At 39.3% G+C, this 24,801-nt stretch overlaps 1 protein-coding gene across 1 annotated transcript in view; it reads right to left on the bottom strand.

Annotated features, from left to right (window-relative positions):
* The window catches only part of LOC145396976 (glutamate receptor ionotropic, NMDA 1-like), a 179,406-nt gene that overhangs the window by 85,568 nt on the left and 69,037 nt on the right, over positions 1 to 24,801 (bottom strand). Inside the window, exons 2-3 of the mRNA XM_080270206.1 lie at positions 12,080 to 12,248; positions 822 to 967 (exon numbers count right to left, since the gene is read on the bottom strand). Coding sequence (XP_080126332.1) covers positions 822 to 967; positions 12,080 to 12,248 — 315 coding nt within the window. The remainder of the gene's footprint in view (positions 1 to 821; positions 968 to 12,079; positions 12,249 to 24,801) is intronic.

Here is a 24,801-nt window from a genome sequence, read left to right as displayed (position 1 = left end):
CTCAACACTCGTTACCTTTGGCTTCAAGAAAGTGAGGAATCATTCCCTTCAGCATCAGAAGAGCCATATCCTGTGGAGGATCAAGAGGATGATGCAATGTCTAAGGTGTCAGAAAGAGACTTTGAAGGGTTTATGAACGAAGTGAGTGCATTACGTAGTGAAAATGACGAAAGTGCTGGTGATGAGAGTGGTGAGGAAGGTGGTGTGTCGGGTGGTGTGGTGGGTGATGCAGGAGATGCACGCTAAGTGCCTCATCCTGCCTCGGATCCCCTTCTTACCTCCATCAGGCCTATTGTCTTCCTGGGTTAAGGTGATCAGCCATATTCTTGTTTGTATAGTTAAGCCATATCCTTGTAGACTTAGTAAAGCCATAATCTTGTTGGTTTACTTTATCTTAGATAATATGTCTTAGATATTTCCCCTGTACAGTACAGTACTTAGGCCTGGAGTATCAAGGGTTGCCCATGAAGGGGGGTGCCGCCCATATGTAATTTTTTCCATAAGTTTATGTGTACAGACTACGCAAATTCCTACTATGGGCCGTCTTCTGCCGCCCATATACTCGCGTACTAGGGGAATGTACTGTACTTCGACTATTCTTGAAACTATCATCCTTTACAGTCAAATGTTTACATTACTCTTCAGGTAATTTTGTATTAATTTTCAGGCTCTCGGTACAGTTGTAGCAGTTTACCTGCTTTGAAATTGATTCCCTTGAGCATAACTTCGAACACACCTACTACACGTCTGTACCAATGAAGTCTCGCCCTTTTCGCCTTCTCTTCGTAAATGTTGTTGATCAAAATGTTGAAAATACTCACTTGCTGTAGTAATCCCAGGCTCTGAGGTTCTCATCACCAAACGATAGCAGAAGTTGAGGGTTGTGCAGCAGGAAGAGATAAACTCGACACATCTTTCCAGTCCACAGCACTGTCAGTAGATCCTTTGCCTCCCTCACAACCACAACCTGAAAACATGCAGGGTGGTCTTTATAACATGCTCCTCTTTCCATCCCAGATCACTGTCAACAGTTTATTTAATTCCCTCACTACCATGACCTGACACAGACAAGTATATAGTATGGTCAATCAAAGCATGGTTTAACCCGCCCCATCCTGACCGATTTTCCACCACTGACTCCCCCCTGTCCCGACCAATTTTGGAAAAAAAAAAATTTTGGCTCAAACCTCCGCTTTTGGTGAAAAACATCGAAAAGTCATATCTAAATCACTCACCTGAGGTTTAAAATACTGAATACAGGTAGCAGTACCCCTTACCTTACTGGGTTTTCTATCAGGCTGGCTCCAAAGAAAACAAGTTCTATGGGAGGGTTACTATTCCACACCACTCATAAACAGTATTAATTTATTTGGTACGAATTTATTTGTAGTACGAGAGTATATTGGTTTTCACACAGTAATATAGGCAATATAAGCATTCTTTCACTCACCAAACACATCAACATACCTGACCTTTTTTGGCGACATTACCTGATCATCATTTCTAACTGTTTCTTCCTCTAATGTTATGTAAACTTTGTCCTTCACATTGTCATCGATTGGGGAATCACTTTGGCCTTAAATTTCGTACCGTGGCACAACATGTCTTTAATGGCCATGTCACTGGTAACAGCTGAATTGCCGAGACAATGGCGTGCGGGGTGGGGGGAGGTCATGCGGGGGTAAGGCATTGTCCCTGCCTGGCACCTTGTAGAGGAAGGTGTCCCGTGTAAATGTACCAAAAATCAAGCACGAAATTTGAAAAATTTGCAAATGACAGACTTTGCAATTGCTGCGCGTTTATATACGTCAATGGGACTCACACTGACAAAACGTTCGGACGTATATATGCGTCAGTGGGACGCGGAGGGTTAAAGGTACCCTAACTTTTTGGTGTGTAACGTTCAGCTCTGTTTTGGGCTTCTTCAGACTCTAGACATCTCTGTCAGAAGCTGTGTCCCTGTATATACAGTTTGGCCTGTCAACAGTAGGGGGGTTGGACAAGGGTGGGTGGGAGGCATGGAAAACTGACTAACTGTGGTTACATTTGTGAGCAAATGTGTGTGTGTGTGTGTGTGTGTGTGTGTGTGTGTGTGTGTGTGTGTGTGGAATACTTGCAACATCAAGAATACAGTATTGCCTATAGGGTGATCCATATACTTCACTTTCCATACCAGCTTAGTGCCTGGTAGTTAGTTCTTTGCCTCCCTCACTACCACCACCTGACACTAACATGTATCCATCTTCTTGGGTGACAAGTGAAGAACCCAAATACTCTTCCAGATCATGACATCCAAACGTCAATGCACTGTACGATCCAAAATCTATGGTCAGTTGTACTTACTAACAGAACTAGGATAAAGAAATCTTGACTCAGAAGTCTTACGGTTGGTTTAGGAATCGACCCACCTTCACCCCAATGATATCGCACACTCTCAGATGCCTGTATCATCAGCCGAGTTTGTTAACCTTTGCATTTCAAGGGACAGGTCACAGCATAGCGGAGTCAGTAGCAGAACATGTGAAGATTTTTTTTTTTTTTGCATATATCCTTGCACATGTAATGTGTCTGATGCAAATATGATTTTCGTCAAACTTGGTGGAAATGTTGACGGTAAAAGATAAACGAAGTTATTCCATGTTGAAAACAAAAGTCATAGATCAAGGTTGCAGGGCAAGGTCAAAGTTCAGACCATATCCCTGTGTATATAAAAACCCTAGTTTTCAGATTATACAGATCAGACATTGTGGAAGTGTTAAGGGCATTCAGAGAGTTGGCGTATTTCTAAGAGGACAATACGACATTAGTCAAGGTCACATGCCAAATCCAAAGCTGAATAATTTTCATCTGGTTAAAACCGAACTTGGAGGAACGGTTCTGGGCAAGGCAATGATACAGGGATTTTATTTTGGGAAATGTCTGAGAAATCAAAGTCAAAAGTCAAGATTACATTTTTTTTTTTATGTGAGGAAGAAGGAACCAAAGGCAACGAGCCAACAAAACTGTTCCTTCCAAGAGAAATACGAAATACAAGAGAGAGCTAAATTCCAGATCCATTCATTTCGAGATGCCTGGACACACTGCATTTGAAAGACTGGAGATCATAGGAAGCAGGAAATACAGACAGAGGGAGAGAGTTCCAGAGCTGACCTGTTGCATAAATGAAGGACTGGGAGTAACGGTTACCTCTTGCATTAGAGAGTTGGACAGAAAAGGGGTGAGTTTGCTGGTAGATGGTTGCTATGAGCCCGTCATAGAGGTGGAAGAATGTTTGCAGACAGTTCAGAGGAACAGTGACCACTAAAGTAGCGATCAAAAAGAGATAAAGATGCAACAGTGTGGCAAAGAGACAGAGGTTGAAGGGGGAGAGTTAATGAGACAAAAAGCCTTTGACTCCACCCCATTGAGAAGAGCTGTACAGTATGTGGGGAGCCTCCCCACACATGAGAGTTGTACTCCACGCATGGGCGGATGAAACCCCTGTATAGAGTCAACAATTGTACAGGGGTAAAGAAGGAACGGAGTTGACTTAGCACACTCAATCTCTTGGAAGCAGATTTTACAAGAGATGTAATATGATCTTTCCAAGATAAGTCCCGAGTAAATGAAACCCCAAGCAAGTTCAAGGATGATGCAGGATTAAGCTGAATATTATTAAACATTAGTGGGTATACCTGTTGAAGATTTTGTCGGGTTGATAGGCGCAAAAACTGAGTCTTTGATGCATTAAAAACAACCAGATTATTTTTACTTCAGTCAGAGAGCCAAGTCAGATATTAGGTGTGCCATAGCCTCATCTCTTGTTTGGTGAAGTAACTGCTGAGATGGACGTTGTGGGAATCATATGGAAAGGTGAAGGGTGGAGTCATCAGCGTATGAATGGAAAAGGGTTAGATGTACAGCTTAGAAGGTCATTGATGAATAAAAGGAAGAGAGTTGGTGATAGGACAGAGCCCAGAGGAACACCACTGTTAATAGATCTAGGAGAAGAACGATGGCCGTCTACAACAGCGGCTACAGAACAATCAGAAAGGAAGATAGAGATGAAGGCACAGCTAGAAGGATAGAAACCGTAAGAAGGCAGTTTGGAAATTAAAGATTTATGCCAGACTCTATCGAAAGCCTTTGAGATGTCAAGTGCAATGACAAAGCTTTCGCCAAAGTCCCGAAAGGAGGATGACCAGGAGTCTGAATGGTAGGTGAGAAGATCGCCTGTGGAGCGTCCCTGACGGAACCCATACTGACGATCAGAAAGAAGGTTGTGATAGGAAAGATGCTTTAAAATTTTTCTATTAAGAATAGACTCGAAAACTTTTGAGATACATGATTTTAAAGCGATTGGACGATAGTTTGAAGGCTGGGAATGGTCACCCTTCTTTGGGACTGGCTGAATGAGAGCACACTCCCAGCAAGAAGGAAATGTACAAGTTGATAGACAAAGGCGAAAGAGTTTGCCTAGGCATGGTGTAAGCACAGAAGCACAGTTCTTGAGAACAACAGGAGGGACTCCATCAGCCCCATATGCCTTATTGGTATTGAGGCCTGTGATGGCAGAAAATACATCAGCTGAAGAAATTTTATGTCAGCCATGAGGAAGTCAGAGGAGGGAAGTGATGGAGGAACAGCACAGGAATCGTCTAAGGTGGAATTGGAGGAGAAAGTCTGAGCAAAGAGATCTGCTTTATCAGTAAAAGAAATAGCTACACAGCCATCAAAGTAGAAAAGAGAGGGAAGGATGATAAGGTAAAGTTGTTAGAAAGGTTTTTGGCAAGGTGCCAGAAGGAGCGGGAAGAATTCGAGTTAGAGAGTTGAGAGCATTTTGTACGGATGGAATTATTTTTACCAGAGCGAAGAACAGACTTAGCACGATTCCGGGCAAGCTCAACTTATAAAAGTTTTATATTGATCAGGCGACCTATTCTGAGTGGTATGGGAAATAATACCCTTTCCTTGGCTACTTATCTTTTATATTACAAGGAATCGTTGTCATTTATGTTATTCAGGTGCTTATAATGTCGACACACTCTGCATCAATCACACACGTGTACACGAGGACAGTGAGGTGTAGTGTACAGAATAAATCGCTAAGGGAGAAGTATTACGATATCTGAAGAGACATAATGGATATGGTCCATACACTAAACTTATTGTCAGAGTCCAAGATCACATGACAAAATATAATTTCAATCCATGAATAAACAAAATAACATTTTTTTTTTTTTTTGCAAAAGAAAATAGGAAGAAAAAAAAATCTAAACATCAGATTATGTTAGGACTCCATATTATAATTACAAATCATGATAGATAGATAGATAGAGAGACAGATAGAAGCAGGGAGTCAGATGATGAGAAGGTATTGTGTCTGCGAGAATCAAGCAATGCTAAACATGCTTACACACTCTTAACTCAAGGAATGCTTTATAGGCACACGACAGCACCTAGTGACCATACACACACATACACACATACTCACACACAGGCTTCTAGAACTTTCCAATCACAAGGAACACACGTGATACGTCTCCTGTTTCACCAGAATTTAGGAAAGAGAGCTCAGAAAGAAGCTAGCCATACAACAGACAGGTCGCAGGGAGAAGGGCTTAGCAACTTGAGAGAGAGACAGAGAGAGAGCGAGACAGAGAGAGAGCGAGACAGAGAGATAGCTAGCGGGACTCTACTTTATACTCTGCTCTATGTGAGAGACTTTGTTAATATTTCCAAGACAAATAAAAATAGTCCCATACTATTCTTTACCTCTCCTGTCACTGCATGACAAATGGGAAAGAAGATTATCTACTTATAAGCTACTCAAAAATAACAACCGCTCGCCCACAAGTCTAATATATATAAAACTCCACTACAAGTAACTACAAAGTCTTTTATGACATTTGGTAGCAGCGATCGTATACGAACCTCGTCTACGAATCAACAGTGAATTACTACAAAATATCAAGATTGAAAAAAAAAAAAAAAAAACTCTCACAACCAACAACACAACCAGCTCCTGACAATTCTCTCCAACCAGCCCCCTCCGTCTCCATGATCATCACGCTGATTTAGAAGTGATCACACGACGCCTTGCAAGTAGTTCAACAAAATATTGATACGATCTTGCAATTCCTATGACGAACCAGCGAACTACAACCATCTACAATCAACTACAATTAACAACTCTACGAGTCGTCTGTATAATCTTCTACACGCACCTACAAGTAGCGGCAGTCTTAATCCTACAACGAGTAAATCACAAGGAAAAAGGACCGAGAAAACATCGACAAAGAAAAACGGAACAAACAAACGAAGAATGAGGCACAACTCATAACCACCAGACCTCACCCTCCTCTCTCTGCTACATCCACCCAACCCCCAACACTTACGCAGGAGTGAAGAGGTCAAGACGACGAAGCAAACACCAAGTTCATATTCACAACTCATCTTACTCACTCGTCTTCACTCAAGTTACTCATCGCTACTCATTCACTCACCACAGCTACCAGTGTGGGAAGTCGACGTCATCATGCGTGCTTGCTGAAAATACGCCACGTCGGTCAACACACCACCTGCACCACCACACACACCATTCCCACCACGGTAAAAATTAGTGAGTAACTTCATTTATACAATACACAGTGATAGACAATAAGCTTCTGCACAAACATATAAAACGTGCTGTATAGTTACAGCTTAAATACACATACTTACTTCAGTTATCTGCATAACTCAAACACTAAATAATCACCAACAATAAATATTCTACACTGTATATATTCATTTATTATAACATTTATTTACTACCAACGAGTGTTACCATTTATACCTACGCAAAGTACGTGTTTCGTACATACAACTATACATTATTACATCTACAAAGTAATAAAGAAAATATACCATCACAGTTACTCAGTGAGCGATCAAAAGAACTCTATTAAACATTTATTAATTAAAACTACCTAGTGGAAACAGATAAATTAAGTTACAAGGTAAACTAGAGAATAAAAAAAGGCCAACACAAATGACGTTAGCAAGAGTGAACATCTTCAACACAATCGTGAAGACAATGATTTCCACACAGTGCTGACACACATATTACTCACGATAGGTACAAGTGAACAACAAGTCAGTGTATATAGTTAATACTGTATATAGTGTATATATTTTTTTTATATAAAATAACAAAATATGGGGCTATATAATATCATTTTCAATAAAATCTGTGCAATATAAACTAAACTTTAAAAAAGTATATCAAGGAAATTAGCCAGTAATTATGCAACCATGAACAACATAGAAGAAGCGTACATAAGCGAAGAAAAACAAACTATAGAAAATCAACACATACAAAAAAAAAAAAAAAAGAAAGAAAAAGTAAGAAAGAAAAAAGAGAAATAGAGTAAGATCACAAAACAAACAAGTGAAAATAAGTGTAAGTGTTACTACATATGTCAAAATACCACATAAACTACAAACAAAAAAGCAAATTGTTGTCTCCACAAGCAAGTGGCATGACACATCATCACTATCATCGACCGCAGCATGACCGGATTCATATGTCAGGACTGCAATTATTACAATTATGTAACTACAAACGATTGCATTATGTTACACTTGCTACAATTATGTAACTACAAACGATATGTAACAATTATGTAACGACAAACAATTGCATTATGTTACACTTGCTACAGTTATGTAACTACAAACAATATGTACCATTTATGTAACAGTTGCATTAACAAGATGTAACTTTTATGTAACTTTAACTACAATTATGTAACTACAAACAATATGTAACAATTATGTAATGACAAACGATTGCATTATGTTACACTTATTACAATTATGTAACTACAAACGATATGTAACAATTATGTAACGACAAACGATTGCATTATGTTGCACTTGCTACAATTATGTAACTACAAACAATATGTACCATTTATGTAACAGTTGCATTAACAAGATGTAACTTTTATGTAACTTTAACTACAATTATGTAACTACAAACAATATGTAACAATTATGTAACGACAAACGATAGCATTATGTTACACTTTGCCAATTAACAGTTGCATTAACAAGATGTAACTTTTATGTAACTTTAACTACAATTATAAGGCCAAGACACTTATGTAACAGTTGCATTAACAAAATGTAACTACAGTTATAAGGCCAACACAATTATGCATTTCACTACAATAACCCAAGTACATACTGTATTACAGTTAAATAATTTACTTTTAATGCATTTATTCAAATATGTATACAACTTGTTTAAAATGTAATATTACTAAATAATCACTATTTACTATAAATATTATATGTATACAATATTCATACGATTATGTTACTTTTACAATATTATGTATTTCACTTAATTAGCTTATAAGTTCATTATAATGTGTATATAATATGTATTAATATGTTAGGACTATTAATTGTCGATGGTACGCCATTTTCGCGTGACCGAGCAATATGTTAGGACTCCATATTATAATTACAAATCATAATAGATAGATAGATAGAGAGACAGATAGAAGCAGGGAGTCAGATGATGAGAAGGTATTGTGTCTGCGAGAATCGAGCAATGCTAAACATGCTTACACACTCTTAACTCAAGAAATGCTTTATAGGCACATGACAGCGCCTAGTGACCATACACACACATACACACATACTCACACACAGGCTTCTAGAACTTTCCACTTACAAGGAACACACGTGATACGTCTCCTGTTGCACCAGAATTTAGGAAAGAGAGCTTCTGAAAGAAGCTAGCCATACAACAGACAGGTCGCAGGGAGAAGGGCTTAGCAACTTGAGAGAGAGACAGAGAGAGAGCGAGACAGAGATATAGCTAGCGGGACTCTACTTTATACTCTGCTCTATGTGAGAGACTTTGTTAATATTTCCAAGACAAATAAAAATAGTCCCATACTATTCTTTACCTCTCCTGTCACTACATGACAAATGGGAAAGAATATTATCTACTTACAAGCTACTCAAATATAACAACCGCTCGCCCACAAGTCTAATATATATAAAACTCCACTACAAGTAACTACAAAGTCTTTTATGACAATTATAGGTGTCCTCCATTCATAAAAAATCTGTAACAGTTGGACTTAACTGGTGTAGTCTGAAGTTTGGGGGAAAACCAATCTGGGGAAGCGAGTTCTATTTAGATGCAGTTCGGGGAAAGAAAGAATCCTGATAAGGAGAAGTTCTGTTACACAGCAGTGTGACAGTCCAGTCATGAGGGTTACAAGACGCCCATGTGGCATATGGAAAAGTATTTAGAGGTGGCAGAAATAGATACAGTTTCGAGTTTGCATTTGCCATAAAAGTATTTGTATAATAATGCAACACAGGCAACATTCCCTCTCACCTGCAAAGGTGGTAGTTCATTTTTAATTGTAGGGTTATTAATAATTTTTCCAGACTTGCCCTGAGTTTTGTCCAGTTGTTTTTGTGAAACATTTCCTTATCACTCCACATAGGTGAGCAATATTTCAGCTGAGAATGCACATGATTCTTGTGAATTATAGCTAACTGCTCATCACTGAAGAAGTTACGGATTCTGTACAATAATCCAAGTTTCTCTGAAGCGGTTTCAGAAAGTGATCTAACATGAGAGATCCAGCTGAGGGTACTGTTCAGTGAAACACCAAGAATTTCAATACTTGTTGAGACAGAAATTTTAGTTGCAATGAAGGTAATATAGGAATCAGACTAACTGTTTATTAGTAAATTGTATGTTTTTAGTTTTCGTAGCATTAAATGAGACAGTGTTGTTTTGTTCCTATTCAGTGATCTTAGATTAGTGTTAATTTATGGAGATTGTTATAGTGAGTTGCGAGTTAGAGATATTTAACTTTGTGAATGGATGTTTAAGTGTGAAAGAAATGTGATGTGTTCAATCATCTGCATGTGGGTGAATAGGATTATGGGTGGTAGATCACAGATAAGATATGAAGTCATTAATCTGAATCAGGAATACTGTTGGATCCATGACTCAGCCTTGTGTCAAGCCGGCATTAATCGGGTGGAAATTGGAATATACATCATCTACCTATACTCTTATCTTTGTGTCGCTGTGATATGAGAAGTAAGTGGAACAAAAATGGTAGGCCATACTTGGGAGCGGTGCAATACTTACGCTTTAGAAATATCAAAGGGCTACTACGTGGGTTTCTCCGTTGTGTTCAGTTTACTGATGGATGGTATGGGTCAAGAGATGGAGTACATCTTCGTGGCGAAAACGATAGTATCACAAATTAAGTTGTTGGATTGAAGATATTTAACAGTGTGCTTATTGCTTAGTCTCAAATACTATATCAAGAGAAGATGTAACGGCTATTGGTCTGTAATCAGAGAGGTTAGAGGAACTTCTTTTCTTCGGAACTGGGTGGATATTGGCTTCTTTCCAAGAATTTGGGAATGAAAAAGTAGGTATGCATAGTCTGAAGAATTTATCTAGAACAGGAGCAAGTTCTGGGGAACACTTTCAAAACGATTGGAGGAATTCCATCTGGATTTGGAGCTTTGCTCGCTGGTAAATTTTCCAGTGTGGATTTTACGTATCTAGTTTGTATTTAAGTGGAGCAATTTCAGGGGGGTTCAAGTTCTAGTACAGGGACGTTCTGACTGACTTCCTCTGAGGTAGAAAACGTACGAGCAAGGATTGTTCACTTTTCCACGTGGGTCATTTATGTTTACATCGGAAGATTCTAGTAGAGTTTTGAGATACGACTTCTTAAAGCAATTATTTAAAGAAATGAGAGTTGACCAGAATATTCAATTGCATAACTGATTCGATGCTTGGTTATGAAGAAAGTTTGATACGGCTAGATTTATTACCGCTTCTACATGATTTCTAGCAATATTAAAGTGATTGGGAGTTTCAGATATTTTCTTTTTATTTCAAATAAAAGTTATATGTTAAGGACTTTTGGGTCGTTGTTCTATCACAGTTGCTATGAAACCATTTTTGGCGAGTTCGATCTTTTAGTAAATCGTTGACTGGGTATGAAAAATTCCATACCAGCTTGTATTGTCATTAATATGGGACTCGGTAGAACTGATAATAGTGAAGAAGGAAGGCTGTCATGGAATATCAGTCAAATGATTTGTAAATCCATCCCAGTCTATCCCATGAAAGTGCCATGCTGACTGGTTCAGAAGGGAGAGGTTTGGGGCAACTGACTAATGAGGTTTTGATGAGATTGTGGTCGGAAGATCTAAGTGGTGACAGTACCTCTACCCTGTCTTGATCTGGGGTAATTGTCACGAATAAATACAAAAGATTGATGTTATGGTCACGAATATCTGGTATTCTGGTCGATTGTTTTACCAATTGCGTGAGATTAAACGATTCTGGAAACAGCCATTATTCTAGACCAGTATCGTCAATCTTGGCAGAATGCAATATCCATTGTACATTAATGACGTTAAAATTGCTGTAAATGGTAATTTCAGTGGTAGAGGCGAGATTAAGGTTGGTCAGCTGTGTGGGTATGAAGTCAAATACATTGGGTTCTGAAGAACCATTGAGGGAGCGATGAACTATACAGATATATTTGGCAATATTTAGGTAATTTTGTTTGTAAAATGAACAATCAAAATTAGCTGAAGTAAAGTTCAAAATAGTGTCAGCTGCATACTCAGACGAAACTCAGTAGAAAAGAGTAGAAAAGTTGAAGATAATCGAAGAAGTTCTTTCTTATACAAACAGTTCAGAACCTACAGAGTTTTTGTCCGATTTACACAAAACTTGATGGAAACATTCAGTATAATGTGAAGGAAGAAAATGCATAGAAAGTAGAAAGCAGAGCAGTACACGGAAGAAAAGTGGATGGTGTTATGAAAGCTCCAGTACAAGACAGGGATATGAGTGATAGGTTACTGAATGGAATATACATTTATGTTTGGAATGTTAGGAACGCCTGGAAAATCGAGAGAGAGAGAGAGAGAGAGAGAGAGAGAGAGAGAGAGAGAGAGAGAGTGAGTTCGCGTGTGTGTGTGTGTTTATGTGAATGTGTGTGTAAAACCATACCCAAACTTACCATTTTGCCTCACTAACCTGTTTCGGGTGAGGCAGTGTGAGGAGGCGTTGCATAAATGGTGAACCCAGATAACTGCGATCAAGAGCCAGGAGCAGGGAGCACTCAGCTAGGGTCCCCGTCAGCACCCAGTCGATCAGAGCTGCCAGCCACTCCATGTCAGCATCAGGCTCTGTCATTAGCCTTTTACTGGGATAAGGAAAAAATAAAAATGTTGGAAAAATACACTTAATTCCTTTCACTATGATGAGCTTTCACTCGTTCTTCATATCTTTTACACTATTGTATTTAGTTTTTGATGCACTTCCCCCAGTTATCTGCCTGTGTTAGCTCCTGAACAGCATAATGAAAATAATACTCTTAACAGTTTGAACACTGATGACATTTCAGTTTCTTTCTTTCTTTCTTTTTTTTTTCTTTTTTTTTTTTTTTACTGTCTCCTGAGTATTTGAGCTAAGTTTGAGACGGTCCATTTCAGCATTTGCCTCTCTCCCAGTAATAATAATAATAATAATAATAATAATAATAATAATAACAGTAATAATGATAATAATAATAATAATAATAATAATAATAATAATAATACAGTACTTTTATCATCTTTCTTGCTATGATGTCTTATTGTTTTCCCGTGCTCAGCTTTTGATACAACTCCGTCTCAGTATCGCACGCCTCTCTGATCTCTTTACCTGGATAATAATAGCAATAATTCAGAGGCTTTCAACCTTTTTCAGTACGATGACATTTCTTTATTTATCGTATTAAATCCATTTTGTTTACCTATTGATACACAGCATCTAAGTATCAGCCTGAGTCCTTAGCTCGTTCCTGTGATTATATGAAACAGTATTGTATCTTGGCTACGATAACGTCTCCTTTACTTTATTTCTCCTATCTCCAGCTTTCTTTTTTCAAGCTTTTGATACACTTCATCTCACCGTTAACTCCTGTCCTCAGCCCTTTGTTAACGTCATGAAATGGTACTCCCATTCAGTGTGCTTGTAATCACATTTAAAAGTAAATTTAAAGCAAGAAAACAATAATATTAATTCTTTTACTATAGGAGAGATCTATAATGAATATAGAATATCTTAACAACTGTACAGAACTTAAATGGTGAGAAATGGCTTATGTTTCTTAGAAAATGTTAAAAAAGAACAAATCTCCAATACAGAGGTGAATAATACTATTATTATCCAGCTTAATGCACGCACCATTTAAAAGCAGAATGCAAATGCCGAGTAATTGCTTGGTGTGTTGTAACATTGCTGGGACATTCCCCTTCCTTTGTAGTGACTTGGATATCTTGATGGGATGTGTTACTACCGGAATGAGAAGGGGTGCTCCAGGATTTCGATATTCCTGACATGAAGTAGACCAAACAATGTAGGAGCACCGTAGTCCACTGTTTACCGTGCCATCTCATCACGGCTGGGTGCACAAAGTGATCAAATAAATAATTTTCAATACCTGTCACTGGGTCTTGAAATGAACTTACATACTGTATGGTCTAATCATGTGCCTAATTAAGACTGATACTTTTGTGCCATAAAAGAACACAAGATCAAACATCTTTAAAAATTAGTCGTCGTTTTTTTCACCATTATTATACAGTATTAACCCATTAGTGCCCAGAGTTCCTATGCTAGGGATTTTGCTGAAGGGGACCTAAGCGTACCTCCCGCCACCTATCGCCTCATGGTGGAGAAGCTCATAGGTCCCTACCCCGGGGTTCCCTTCTTTATTAAATGTTGAAATTGCCCATTTCCATCATTTATAGAGGACACTGGGCGCAAATGGGTTAACATATAAGCTAACATTACTACTAATGTAATAATGTTAATATCAGAATCATTGTTTTCAGGGAAGAAGTGACATACTGTAAATATGAAAACGTAGGGCAAATCGGTCGTCTTCGTGTCTATGTTTGACACCTCATATGATGGGCTGGAGGGTGTTTTACGGGCTAGTGATGTTGGCCTCAACTCTGTCGAACATAGTAATATATGAGTATTTCTATATAAACAGTAACAAAAGTGAGGCTCTCCTAAGTAGTCTAAATATTCAAGTTTCCTAGCTGAAGGCTGTTTCCGTAAATAGTGTAGAAATTACTCCTTTCACTGTTAATACAGGATAATGGTTCGTCATTGTTACTGATAACAAATGGCATCGCAAATTCCGCTGACCCTAATGAACATGGTTTATTGTAGACGGCAGGTGGTCAGTGCATGTCAGTTACTTAGGTAGAGACATGTGTTTTATGTGTTACAGGTAATGTTCAAGTAGGAGTCATGTGCCGTTGTCATTTTCTTTATAGGCCGTTAAGCACTTAGCGGCCCAGTCGGGCTGCTAAGAGCTTGCCTTCGCGACACGCACTGTCGCCAAACTTGACATGGATCTGCTTTAACATACCAGGCACGCCCATGCGAAATTTCAACCCATTCCATCCAATGGTATGACCTGTAGAGGGTTTCCAGTGTCTGATGAAAAATCGGGTACAAAAGTGCTCGTGGCTCATGCGCAATCGATCGCATGCAGTTATAATTTACATCATCGTTGCCAGGTCGTCGTTCCGCGTCTTTTAATATATGGCATGTTGAAATACGAAGGGGTCAACTAAGGACAGACACACGCACACAGACAATGCTTCTTCGCATACTATTACTGATTTTGGGAAAACATAGGTGCGTACAGCATCTCGTGTGTCACAAGTCCTATGTTACAGGGGAGCATTATACAAGTGGAAGGTGATTCACCTAATTTGTTCCCAGCATGTACAGTAACTTAGTCAATGTTTTGGTTGTCCGTAAGAAAAGTAAGGAAGACCATGGTAAAAATGATGATGCTTCTGTCGTTTACTTTTCTTGATAGGTTGACAAAGTCTGACACTGGGGCAACACCAGTTAGTGACGCAGACCATTTTATGGGAAGGAAACCTGACCCTTCTGTTTTAACTGTTATCGAGACTGTTGTGAGTGGGGAATAGTGTGATGGTAGACTGCTGATGTTACAACTTAAAAATGGCGTGTTAATCCGTAGGTGAAGACCTTTCTGTGCTGCTCTGGAAGAATGTGCAACAGATAGTGATTCCAAGACTGTACAGGCAACACATAATTAAATGTGGTAGGTTCTTTGGTTGGAAAATCTTGACCCGTACCTGGTGACACTTCTACTGGCCAGTGATATGTTGCTATGTTTCATAGTATTTTAAGATCCGTCACGTGTGTCAACTTTTAGCAGCAGCCAACTTTGGGTGGGATTTATGAACACTCTTATGATCAACTCCATCTCATAACTCAGATTTTTTTTTTTTTTCCAGGGAGAAAAAGACACATTCTCATTACTTTGCTTTTCCCGTAAAACAAAAGAACATTATCATTTATAATTTTTATAGCTTTCCCCTCGAAACTAAGGTGTGAGTCTGGAATATGAGCAAGGGATTCTGTGCTCTCCATGTTTTTGCTGCAGACATTTCTGAGTTACAGGAAGGAGTTTTACCGACAGTCTTTTCGAAAATCCGATCCTTGTTCCTGTTGCTTCCTTGAAATCAACTCCTTCTTTTTCACTGAGTGTTGTTAAATATAGTTAGATCCTCGCAAAGATATCCACTACGTATAGGCTACTGAATTAATTCCTTTAAGAAACATCTTAGTTATTAATATCTCAACTTCAACAATACAGCACTATCTCTCATCCTGATTAACACTTATTACTTTAAAAAATTGGTAGTCTTCCATGGCTTAATCGTATTTTGTTCATAAACACGCAAATTAAATTCTAAACTGGGGCAGAGAGTTGTTTGATTATCTGAATATCGTTAGAAAGGAATATGTTGACTAAAACATCTGGAGGGAAATTAAAAAAAAAAGGAAAAATCTCAGTTAAAACATCTGTACAGGAAAGGATTTTTTTTTACCAGTCCACGAAACACACGAGTGTGTGTGTGTGTGTGTGTGTGTGTGTGTGTGTGTGTGTGTGTGTGTGTGTGTGTGTGTGAAAACAGTAAAACTCAGTTTTGATACAATTTGGACTAAACTAGGTGGAAGTGTTGTAAGCCTACTTTTGACCAAGTGCCTTTTTTTTTCTTTTTAGAGCAATTGGTCAAAGGTCGAGGGGAAATGGCAGGGTCATAATCGCAGATTATATTAATTTTCACATATAATTAGTACTGTAAATCTGTGGTCAGGAAGGTTAGGATTACATTGTTAATATTTCATCACAGTTCAGTATATTATTATTATTATTATCATTATTATTTATTATTATTATTATTATTATTATTATTATTATTATTATTATTCCTTTCACTGAGGTAGTTGGATTGAGGAATTTTAGATTGCTACTTCCTAATAATTTAGTTCAACTGAGAGAAATCCAAACAGTCAAAGGCTGGAAAACTATCCTCTTGAACCCATTCTCTGCTAATAGTATACATAGATATTTCACTACGACAAACACTATATGATTTTGTTCAGCCAAGGGAATTCCTAGTAGGCAAAGGGTTGATCATCATTTTCTTGTCCTTCGTCAGCATTCCTTATAACTTTTTATTTATGTATTTACAATGGTCGATTGCCATAATAGTGGAATAATAATATATGTTACTCAAGTCCTTCTTCTCAAAATTTGCCACCACATTACTGAGAAATGTCACAACTCGCCAAACTGAGCACCAAAACTGGGTGACCTCTCCATTTACGCAAGTCTGAAAATAAAGTGTTTTAATTCTGAATAGTTTTTTTTATTGCAATAAAAATACATTTAAAATGTTTCCATGGAATCACATTTCAATAACAAATTACTGTAAAAAGAAGGTTGATTGAAATCTATACAATATTGTTCTAAATTAACTGAAAATTAAAATATTCAGTCAATGTAATTTTTTAAACACATGCATAAAGGAAACAACACTATATATTCCATTACTCACATGTAACTTCTCTAGTCTTTTTAGCTTCACAGTTTTTTGCTCCAAAACTTCGTTTCGTGGCCACTCGATTGTACATTGTTTCTGGTGAGTCCCTAGTAATCAACCAGCAATAGTTCCCCATCATACTGACATCCCAACGTCCCCGGTACCTTCTTTCCATGTCCCTGATGTCCTGATGGAAACTTTCACCCTGTTCTTCTCTCACTGCTCCATGATTGTCGGGGAAAAATTCCGAATTCGAATCCAAAAAGTGAACTTTGAGACTCATGTTGCAACTCAGCCCCTTAAACTTGACCAACAAATTTCTCACAATTTCTTTGTAATTTAGATCTTTAATGTTACCTAAAAACTTAGAAATTACTTCTTCGAATGATACCCAAGCCTCTCGTACCAGGTCGTTCATCGCACCATCAAATTCTGCATCAGCCATCAGTTTTCTGATATCAGGTTCAGTAAATATGCTCCCTTTCAATTTAGCTTCAGACAAACCTGGAAACTTTTAGCACAAATATATAAAACAGGCTTCATCTTTTGTTATAGCTTTGACATACTGCTTCATTAATCCAAGCTTAATATGAAACGGTTGTAGCAGCAGTTTAACTGGATTCAATAAGCTCGGGTTATTGATGTTCTTGGCACCAAGCTGTAGATTTTTTCTATTGGCCATTTCTTCTGAACCCACTGTAAATCCTTGGCTCTGCTGTCCCACTTACAAGGAAAACATGGGAATTTTGTATGCCCTGACTGCTGACTCATCCAAAGAACTTTCAGGTCTCCACGATGAACCAGTGGTGTTCATTGTAGTTGATTTACACGAGAAAATTTGCCAGATTCTGGAACATTTCTTTTAAATGCACAGAATGAAGAACAGGTGTTGATGCATATTTATTACCACAAGGAAGAAGTACCCTTTTCAGGCTTCTTCAACATTTGTCTATCTATCTATTACCAGACGCCTGAATCCCGTAAGGGATGGCCACAAGCAGTTTGCCTCCATGTCGCCCGGTACCCCGCCATTTCATTGCCCTGCTCCCAGTTCACACCCCCCTCTCTCATATACCTCTCCATTCCATCTCTTCTTCTCATCCTCGGCTTTCCCCTCCCTTCCTCCCCCTTTGCACCTAACCTCACTCACATACACTCTCCACGTTAGTCTCTTGCTCTCCATCCTCTTCACATAGCCAAACAACCACAATGTATTCCTCCTAACGTTTTCTGTCACATCCACATCCGCACCACAATGCTCCTTCACTTCCACACTCGTCAGTTTGTCTCTCCATGTGACTCCACATGCTCCTCTCAAATAACTCATTTCCTCTGCTCTCACTCTTGACTTGTGTCCTTCCAACGAGGCTTAACCTTCATTTCCATATGTTAGAGTTGGTATCACAATACTGTCATGAAACGACCTTTTTACTTGTATGCTCACTTCTCTGTTTCTTATCACTGTTTTCAAAGAATCAGCAACTTTTTACCAGTCCCCGGCCCGGAGGGGCTCGGGGACAGGTATTGTTTTTACTTTGTTTGTCGGTTTGTTTGTTTGTCTGACTGTCTGTCTGTCTATTAACTTTACTCGAAAACTACCAGTGCGATGGGCTAAACTGGGCCAAGGCCCAGGCTGTCGGCCCAAAAAATGTAAAAGAAGAAAAATGGAGACGGGTAAAAATATATATATTTTTTGTTTGCCATAACTCCTTTCAGATTCGCCATATTGACATGAAACAAAAACCTAAAGGTGCATCTTTCAAAACTGCATCCCATAACATACCTCATTACATCAGGGGGGTCACCTCCCAGTTAGCAGTAGAGGTGTCAGTGTCAGGTGGGTCGGGCCTAAAATTACAAATGAGCATAAAATGGTCAGTTTTCACCCGATTTACTCCAAATCTGATACGTGACATCTTTCACTAGATATCCTGTTGTGTTTACGTCAGCATTAAAGTAACTGCCGGGAACGGGTTTGCTGTGCCTTGGCACCGCTTTTTGTTTTCCTTGGTGTACCCTTTCAAGCACAGCACCCCCCAAACTTCCATCCTTATTCATCACACTACCCAGGTACTTAAATGGACTCACATTTTCCATTTCCGCATCATCCATCTTCACTGTATAACTAGTGACTTCATTTCTCTCGAAGATCATAACATTACTCTTTCCTACATTTACCTTTAGATTTCGTTTTTTACACACACTTCCAAATTCATTCACCAAGCCCTGCAGTTCCCCATAGTCTTCACTTAATATAGTATCATCTGCGATCAACAGTACATGGAGTTTCCATTGCCCTCATTTGTTAGGGATGCTCCAACATCCAGTGTCCTATGTTGTATCGTTTTTATAACCTCATCCATATACTGACTGAACAACCATTGAGACATGACACATCCCTGTCTCAATCCAACATTCCGAAAGAAAAATTCACTAAATTCAGTATCCAAATGCACTGCAGCCTTAGCCCCCTCATACATCTCTTTTGTAACCCCATCCATATACAGATTGAATAACCATGGAGATATGACACATATCTGTATCAATTCAACATTCTTATAGACAAATTCACTCAATTCACTCACCACACGCACTGCAGCCTTAGCCCCCTCATACATACTCTTCACAGCATTCAACAACTTCCCATTTACTCCATATATTCTTCATATTTTCGTCAGTCTCTGTCTATCCACCCTGTCATATGCTTTCTCCCAGTCTATGAAGGCCACATACAACTTCTTTCCCTTCTCTAGAATCTTTTGCACTAAAGACCTAAGGCTGATTATCTGTTCTCACGCAACTTCTTCCCTTCCTAAAACTTCCCTGTTCTTCACCAACTTCTTCCTCTGTTATTTCCCTAACACTGTGGATAAGTATCCTACCATACATTTTTCATGTTGCACTAAGGAGACAAATGCCCCTATGATTACCATTTCCTTTGTACTGGGGAAGAGTTATACCTGACTTTTAGTCCTCTGGGACTCTACCTTCCTCCCAGACCAATATGCACATTTTCCATATCCATTCTACTACTATCTCTCCCCCACGCATCAGCATTTACATGCTCCATCCATCCCAATTTTGACTTCCTTCATTGCTTCCACTACTTCTATCCTTCTGATTTCTTGCTCTCATCTCACCTCCCTCCTTCCCCCAGCCATTCCCCAGCCACTTATCCATGCATCACTTTCATTCTCTACTGTATGTTTAACAGTTCCTGAAAGTGTTCTTACCATCTGCTCCCCTTTTCTCTGTTTTCCACTAGTAATCTACCAATTGCATCTTTCACTTCCCGACTAACTACTCTATCACCCTGTCTTACTCTCTATACTTCTTTCTAGAACATTTTTTTTTTACATTCCCTCCACTTCACACTCAATTTCCTTCCTAATCCCTCATCCACTCCCTTCTTACTCTCTCTCATACTAATCTTTTCACCTCTCTTCGACAGCTTGTCTCACCTCTTCATTCCACCATACTATTCCTTGAACTCCACTTCATATTCTCTTCACCCCAAACACCAGATCACATGCTGCACAGATTTCTTCTGTGAATATCTTGCATACACTTTCCACGTCCCTCATCTGTTCGAAATCATATTTGCTCAATTGCTCCTCCACTTCTCTCTTGTATTATCTTGCAACCTTTCTACCCTCATTGTGTGGACTACTTCTTCCAGTCCTTCCCTCTTTCTATTCCTCCATTTCATCTGATCCTTGACTTTCACCACCACCACATGGTGGTCAGAAAGTCCACTCCTCCAACCTCTGTATGCTCTTGCATCCATTACACACCTTCTCATTATGTTATCCACACACACATAATCAATCATTGCCTTCCATTCATGTAGTTTGCCACCCATTCTTCACATCACCCACCACATATACTTTGGATTATTTTGTGTCTAAAGAGGGTATAGGGTACCATGAACCCCCTCCCTGCACAAATGTCCACTAGAACACCGCCATTATCATCGACTTTTGCAGGCACACCTTGTCACGGGGGGACGTGAATTTATGAATTAGAAATTATTGAATGTTACTGGAAAATTTTAAAGGAATTGACTTGTAAAAATCAAGTAGTAAGTTTTACTTTATGCCGGCTTACTTCGCCGATTCTCTAAGGACGAGAATTCATAAACTTTCTCAACAGTACAGAGCAGAGACTAATTAATCACGAGTGTTGTTTGTAGTATTGTTAGCCCCTCGAGAAAGTGACTCCACCCCTGAGAATCAATAACTAATGCTAATGATAATAATAAGGTTCTTGCTGGTGCTTAACTCCTGGCTGGCACAACGGATTTAAGTTTGATACAAAAGAACTGACCTAAGTACCAGTTATGGATAATGTGATGAATTTGTGCAAACTAGAAGCAGCAACTAAAGTACGCTTAATGTGGAGAAATAAAACATGATTCTAATTACATTAGGCTCAAAGAAAAGAACTGTAAATTTATTGATTACAATAAAATAAATTTACATTATATGAGTCTCAAAATGAATTCAAAAGGGGAATTCACGGTTAGTAGGGGACTCATGAATTTAAATAACAAAGAGAATACACTCACTCGTTCATTCAAAAGCTAATCAAAGTTAAGCCTAGAAAAATGAACAGAAATACTGGTCAGTGTAGGGGAGCCGAATGAAAAACTGGGCGCCTGTGATGAACATCAAATGCTATAATTCACTGCAAGCCCACTTCGCCAATTCACCGTCTAGGTGGAGATTCAGGAATTCGCTGTACAATGGAGGTGATGCTCTATGCTGGGCACAAAAGGTCCTATCCTCGAGGTGACTCAAAGCTGACTGAGTTCAAACTGGGAAAGGGGGCAAGAGATTGCCGTGTTTGCCGGAAGTAGGCGTGGCCTAACTTCAACGGTCAACGGAAAGAGGGCAAACTATATAAAAACGCAATAAATCGCTCAGTGAAAGCATTGATGTTGTGCATAAGAATGGTCACTTGTGAAACAATGACAAATGTTCTGAAAACCATCCCTATCAAAGTGAATACGAGGACGGTTGAACTGAGTGATGCCCAGTGGGAATTCCACTAGAGTTCATGGTTTTCTCACCAAAGTACAATGTCACGACTTTGTACAAATACACTCGCGCGAATTCGTAACACACCCCACTCACTAACTACCCTTAATCACCTTCACATTCCCTACTTTTCCATTCATATCACCAATCAAAAACACTCATTCCTTTCAAACTTTTCCATGCATGCTTCCACATTTGCTCAGATCTCTTCTTTTAAGCTACTTGCACCATCTTGCATTGGTGCATACACACACACACCATTGCCCAAGTTTGTAATCCTACTTTTGGTCTTATCCACACAATCCTTGACCCAACTGATCCATCTCTTATACTCTCCTTCCGTCTCTTGTGCACAACAATACATATTCCCTCTTTTGCCTTCTCATTCTCTCCTACTCCAGTGCATATACCCCACCCATAATCTCACTTTCTCACACTCTCACTTGTCCATTTAGTCTCAGTTATTACTTCCTGCGAGGCATACATTTCCTCGAGTCTGTTTGTTTGTTTCTCTGTTTTTTAGCTATGCTAAAAAAAAACGGCTGAATGAAATTACATGAAACTTTCAGGATATGATGGAACTGGTCTCAAAAGAAAGTGCTTATAATTTTGGAGGTAACTGAGTGACCCTGAAAGGTTAAAATCGAAGTGACGGATTTTCAGACAGCTTTATCTTGAAACCAATTGAAGATAGAGATATTTACTATTATCATTATACAGGAACTTCCATATTGGCTTTCATTTGGCACCAAGACCTTTGACCTTGAGTGACCTTGAAAAGCCAAACTCAGGGTCACGGGTATTAATGGGCCCATAATACGAAACTGGCTGCAGATAGATATTTACTATTATCAACATATAGGAAGTCATATATGAGCCTGTAACTGGCACCATGGTGTTCACTGTGAAAGGTTAAACTGAAGGTCTTGGATATTCAGGGGGCTATAACCCAAACCTGGATGAAGATAGAGATATTTTCTATTATCAAGATATAGGAAGTCTCACATTGGCTTTCATGTGGCAAAATGACCTTTGACCTTGAATGGTCGGGCGACGTTTGTCGTGCCTGGCACCATTTGTTCCATATACGTCCACTTTTGCACCCTCAAGCACCTGGACAATCTCTTTCTCTTTCACCTCACCATTCACACCCCTTACATTCCATGTCAGAATCTGTGCTGTGTCCTTTGTTCGGTCCTTAGTCGTCACCTGTTGGTTAGTCTTCGTCCGAGGTTTCTTGTTTGTATTCTAGTTCTTTTCCAGGGAAGGGTATTAACCCTCCACCAACCACTTGTGGTCACGTAGGGAACACATTTTAGTTGGCTATAAGGTTACCACCCTGTGTATTAAATGACTTGTTAGTTTATGGAAAATCATTTGACTTCCGACTCAATGTGGAGCTACCCTAAAACAGAGTCCCACCACAGTAAATGGTTGGATGATGGGCATCCCATCTTTTAGCTAAATCTATAAATAGTCTCCATTCTTCTGCATTATAATCTCTGCCACGTTTCTATTCTAGGCCATTTATGTCAGTCCATCAAACCAAGGATCCATCTTTCTTGAAATATGGTGCAAACTCATTTTCTTTATTTCGGTACCAAGATAATGTCGTGTCTGAATGAAAAATGCTTTTTATCTTCTAATTGGAACCTCAAGAGCTCTGCAACATCTCTGGGGAGAAAGAGGTCTCTTAATAAATCATTAAGTTCATCCTGAGAGAATATCTGTGGCTCATTGCTTGAACACGTTGGATTCATCGTCTACTGCACCACTTCCTTCCTCTGAATGAGCTGCTACATAATCAAGACTATCACGTGGAGTAGGGACTGGTAGGCCAGGTCCATTGGGTGCAGGTCTGATTGCTGATAAATTAAAATTAACAGTTTCTTTCTCATTCTTTTACTGTATCCTTAAATTTTGCAGCAACAAATTTAACAATACTTACTATGTTTTGGGGGTTCTCTCCATATCCTCGGAATATGAAAAGCAAGAGCTTTCTGCTTACTTATTGTCCATTGTCTCAGTTCCTCGAGACAGAGTAAACACTGTGAGGGGCCCACTTTTAGTCCTGGTCAACAAATTTTATTCCAAAGCATGTGTAATAAGTTTTTTTTTTTTTTTTTTTACCTCGCCTGGGACGGAGTCCCACGAGGTATTGTTTTGGGTTGAATTTGTTTGTTTGTGTGTGTGTTTTCTTTTTTGTTAGCAACATTATGGAAAAACGGCTGAATAAAATTACATGAAACTTTCAGGATATGTTGGCACTGGTATCAAAGCAAAGTGATTAAATTTTGGAGGTAATCCAGTGATCCTGAAGGTTCAAATTCAAGGTCGCCGATTTTAACCCCTTAAGTCTTAATCGCATCAATTGATGCGATTTGAGTTTCATGCCAAAATGCCTAATTGCATCAATTGAATGTGGCCTGTAAAAAACTGCGGAGCGCTTGCTCCACCCCGATTATGACATACATGGCCTCAGGCCAATGAGAACTCGCCCCTGATGTAGCGTGAGGGGAGATCGGACCAACCTGGGCGGTGGGTGGGCACCCCCCCTCTCGGTCGCCTCCATGCCACCCTCTACTCCACTCCCTCATGCCCTTCTTGTCCCCCATCACTCTCCCACCCCTCCACGCAACTGCATCTCTCCTCCCACAACAACCTGCGTTCCTTCCCACTCTCTCTTGCCCCTCCTCCCTCCCTGCTAGCCTCGTCCCCCCCCCAAACCCCACCCCATCTCTCCCTCCTTATCCCTCACTACCCCTTCCAACCCCAGGCCCCCGAGTGT

The sequence above is a fragment of the Coenobita brevimanus genome, chromosome 40, assembly GCF_032717465.1.
Source record: "Coenobita brevimanus isolate Jiangsu-jjx chromosome 40, ASM3271746v2, whole genome shotgun sequence".
Classification (NCBI taxonomy): Eukaryota; Metazoa; Arthropoda; class Malacostraca; order Decapoda; family Coenobitidae; genus Coenobita; species Coenobita brevimanus.
The sequence above is the reverse complement of the archived record's forward strand: the minus strand, read 5'-3'. Positions and strand labels throughout refer to the sequence as shown.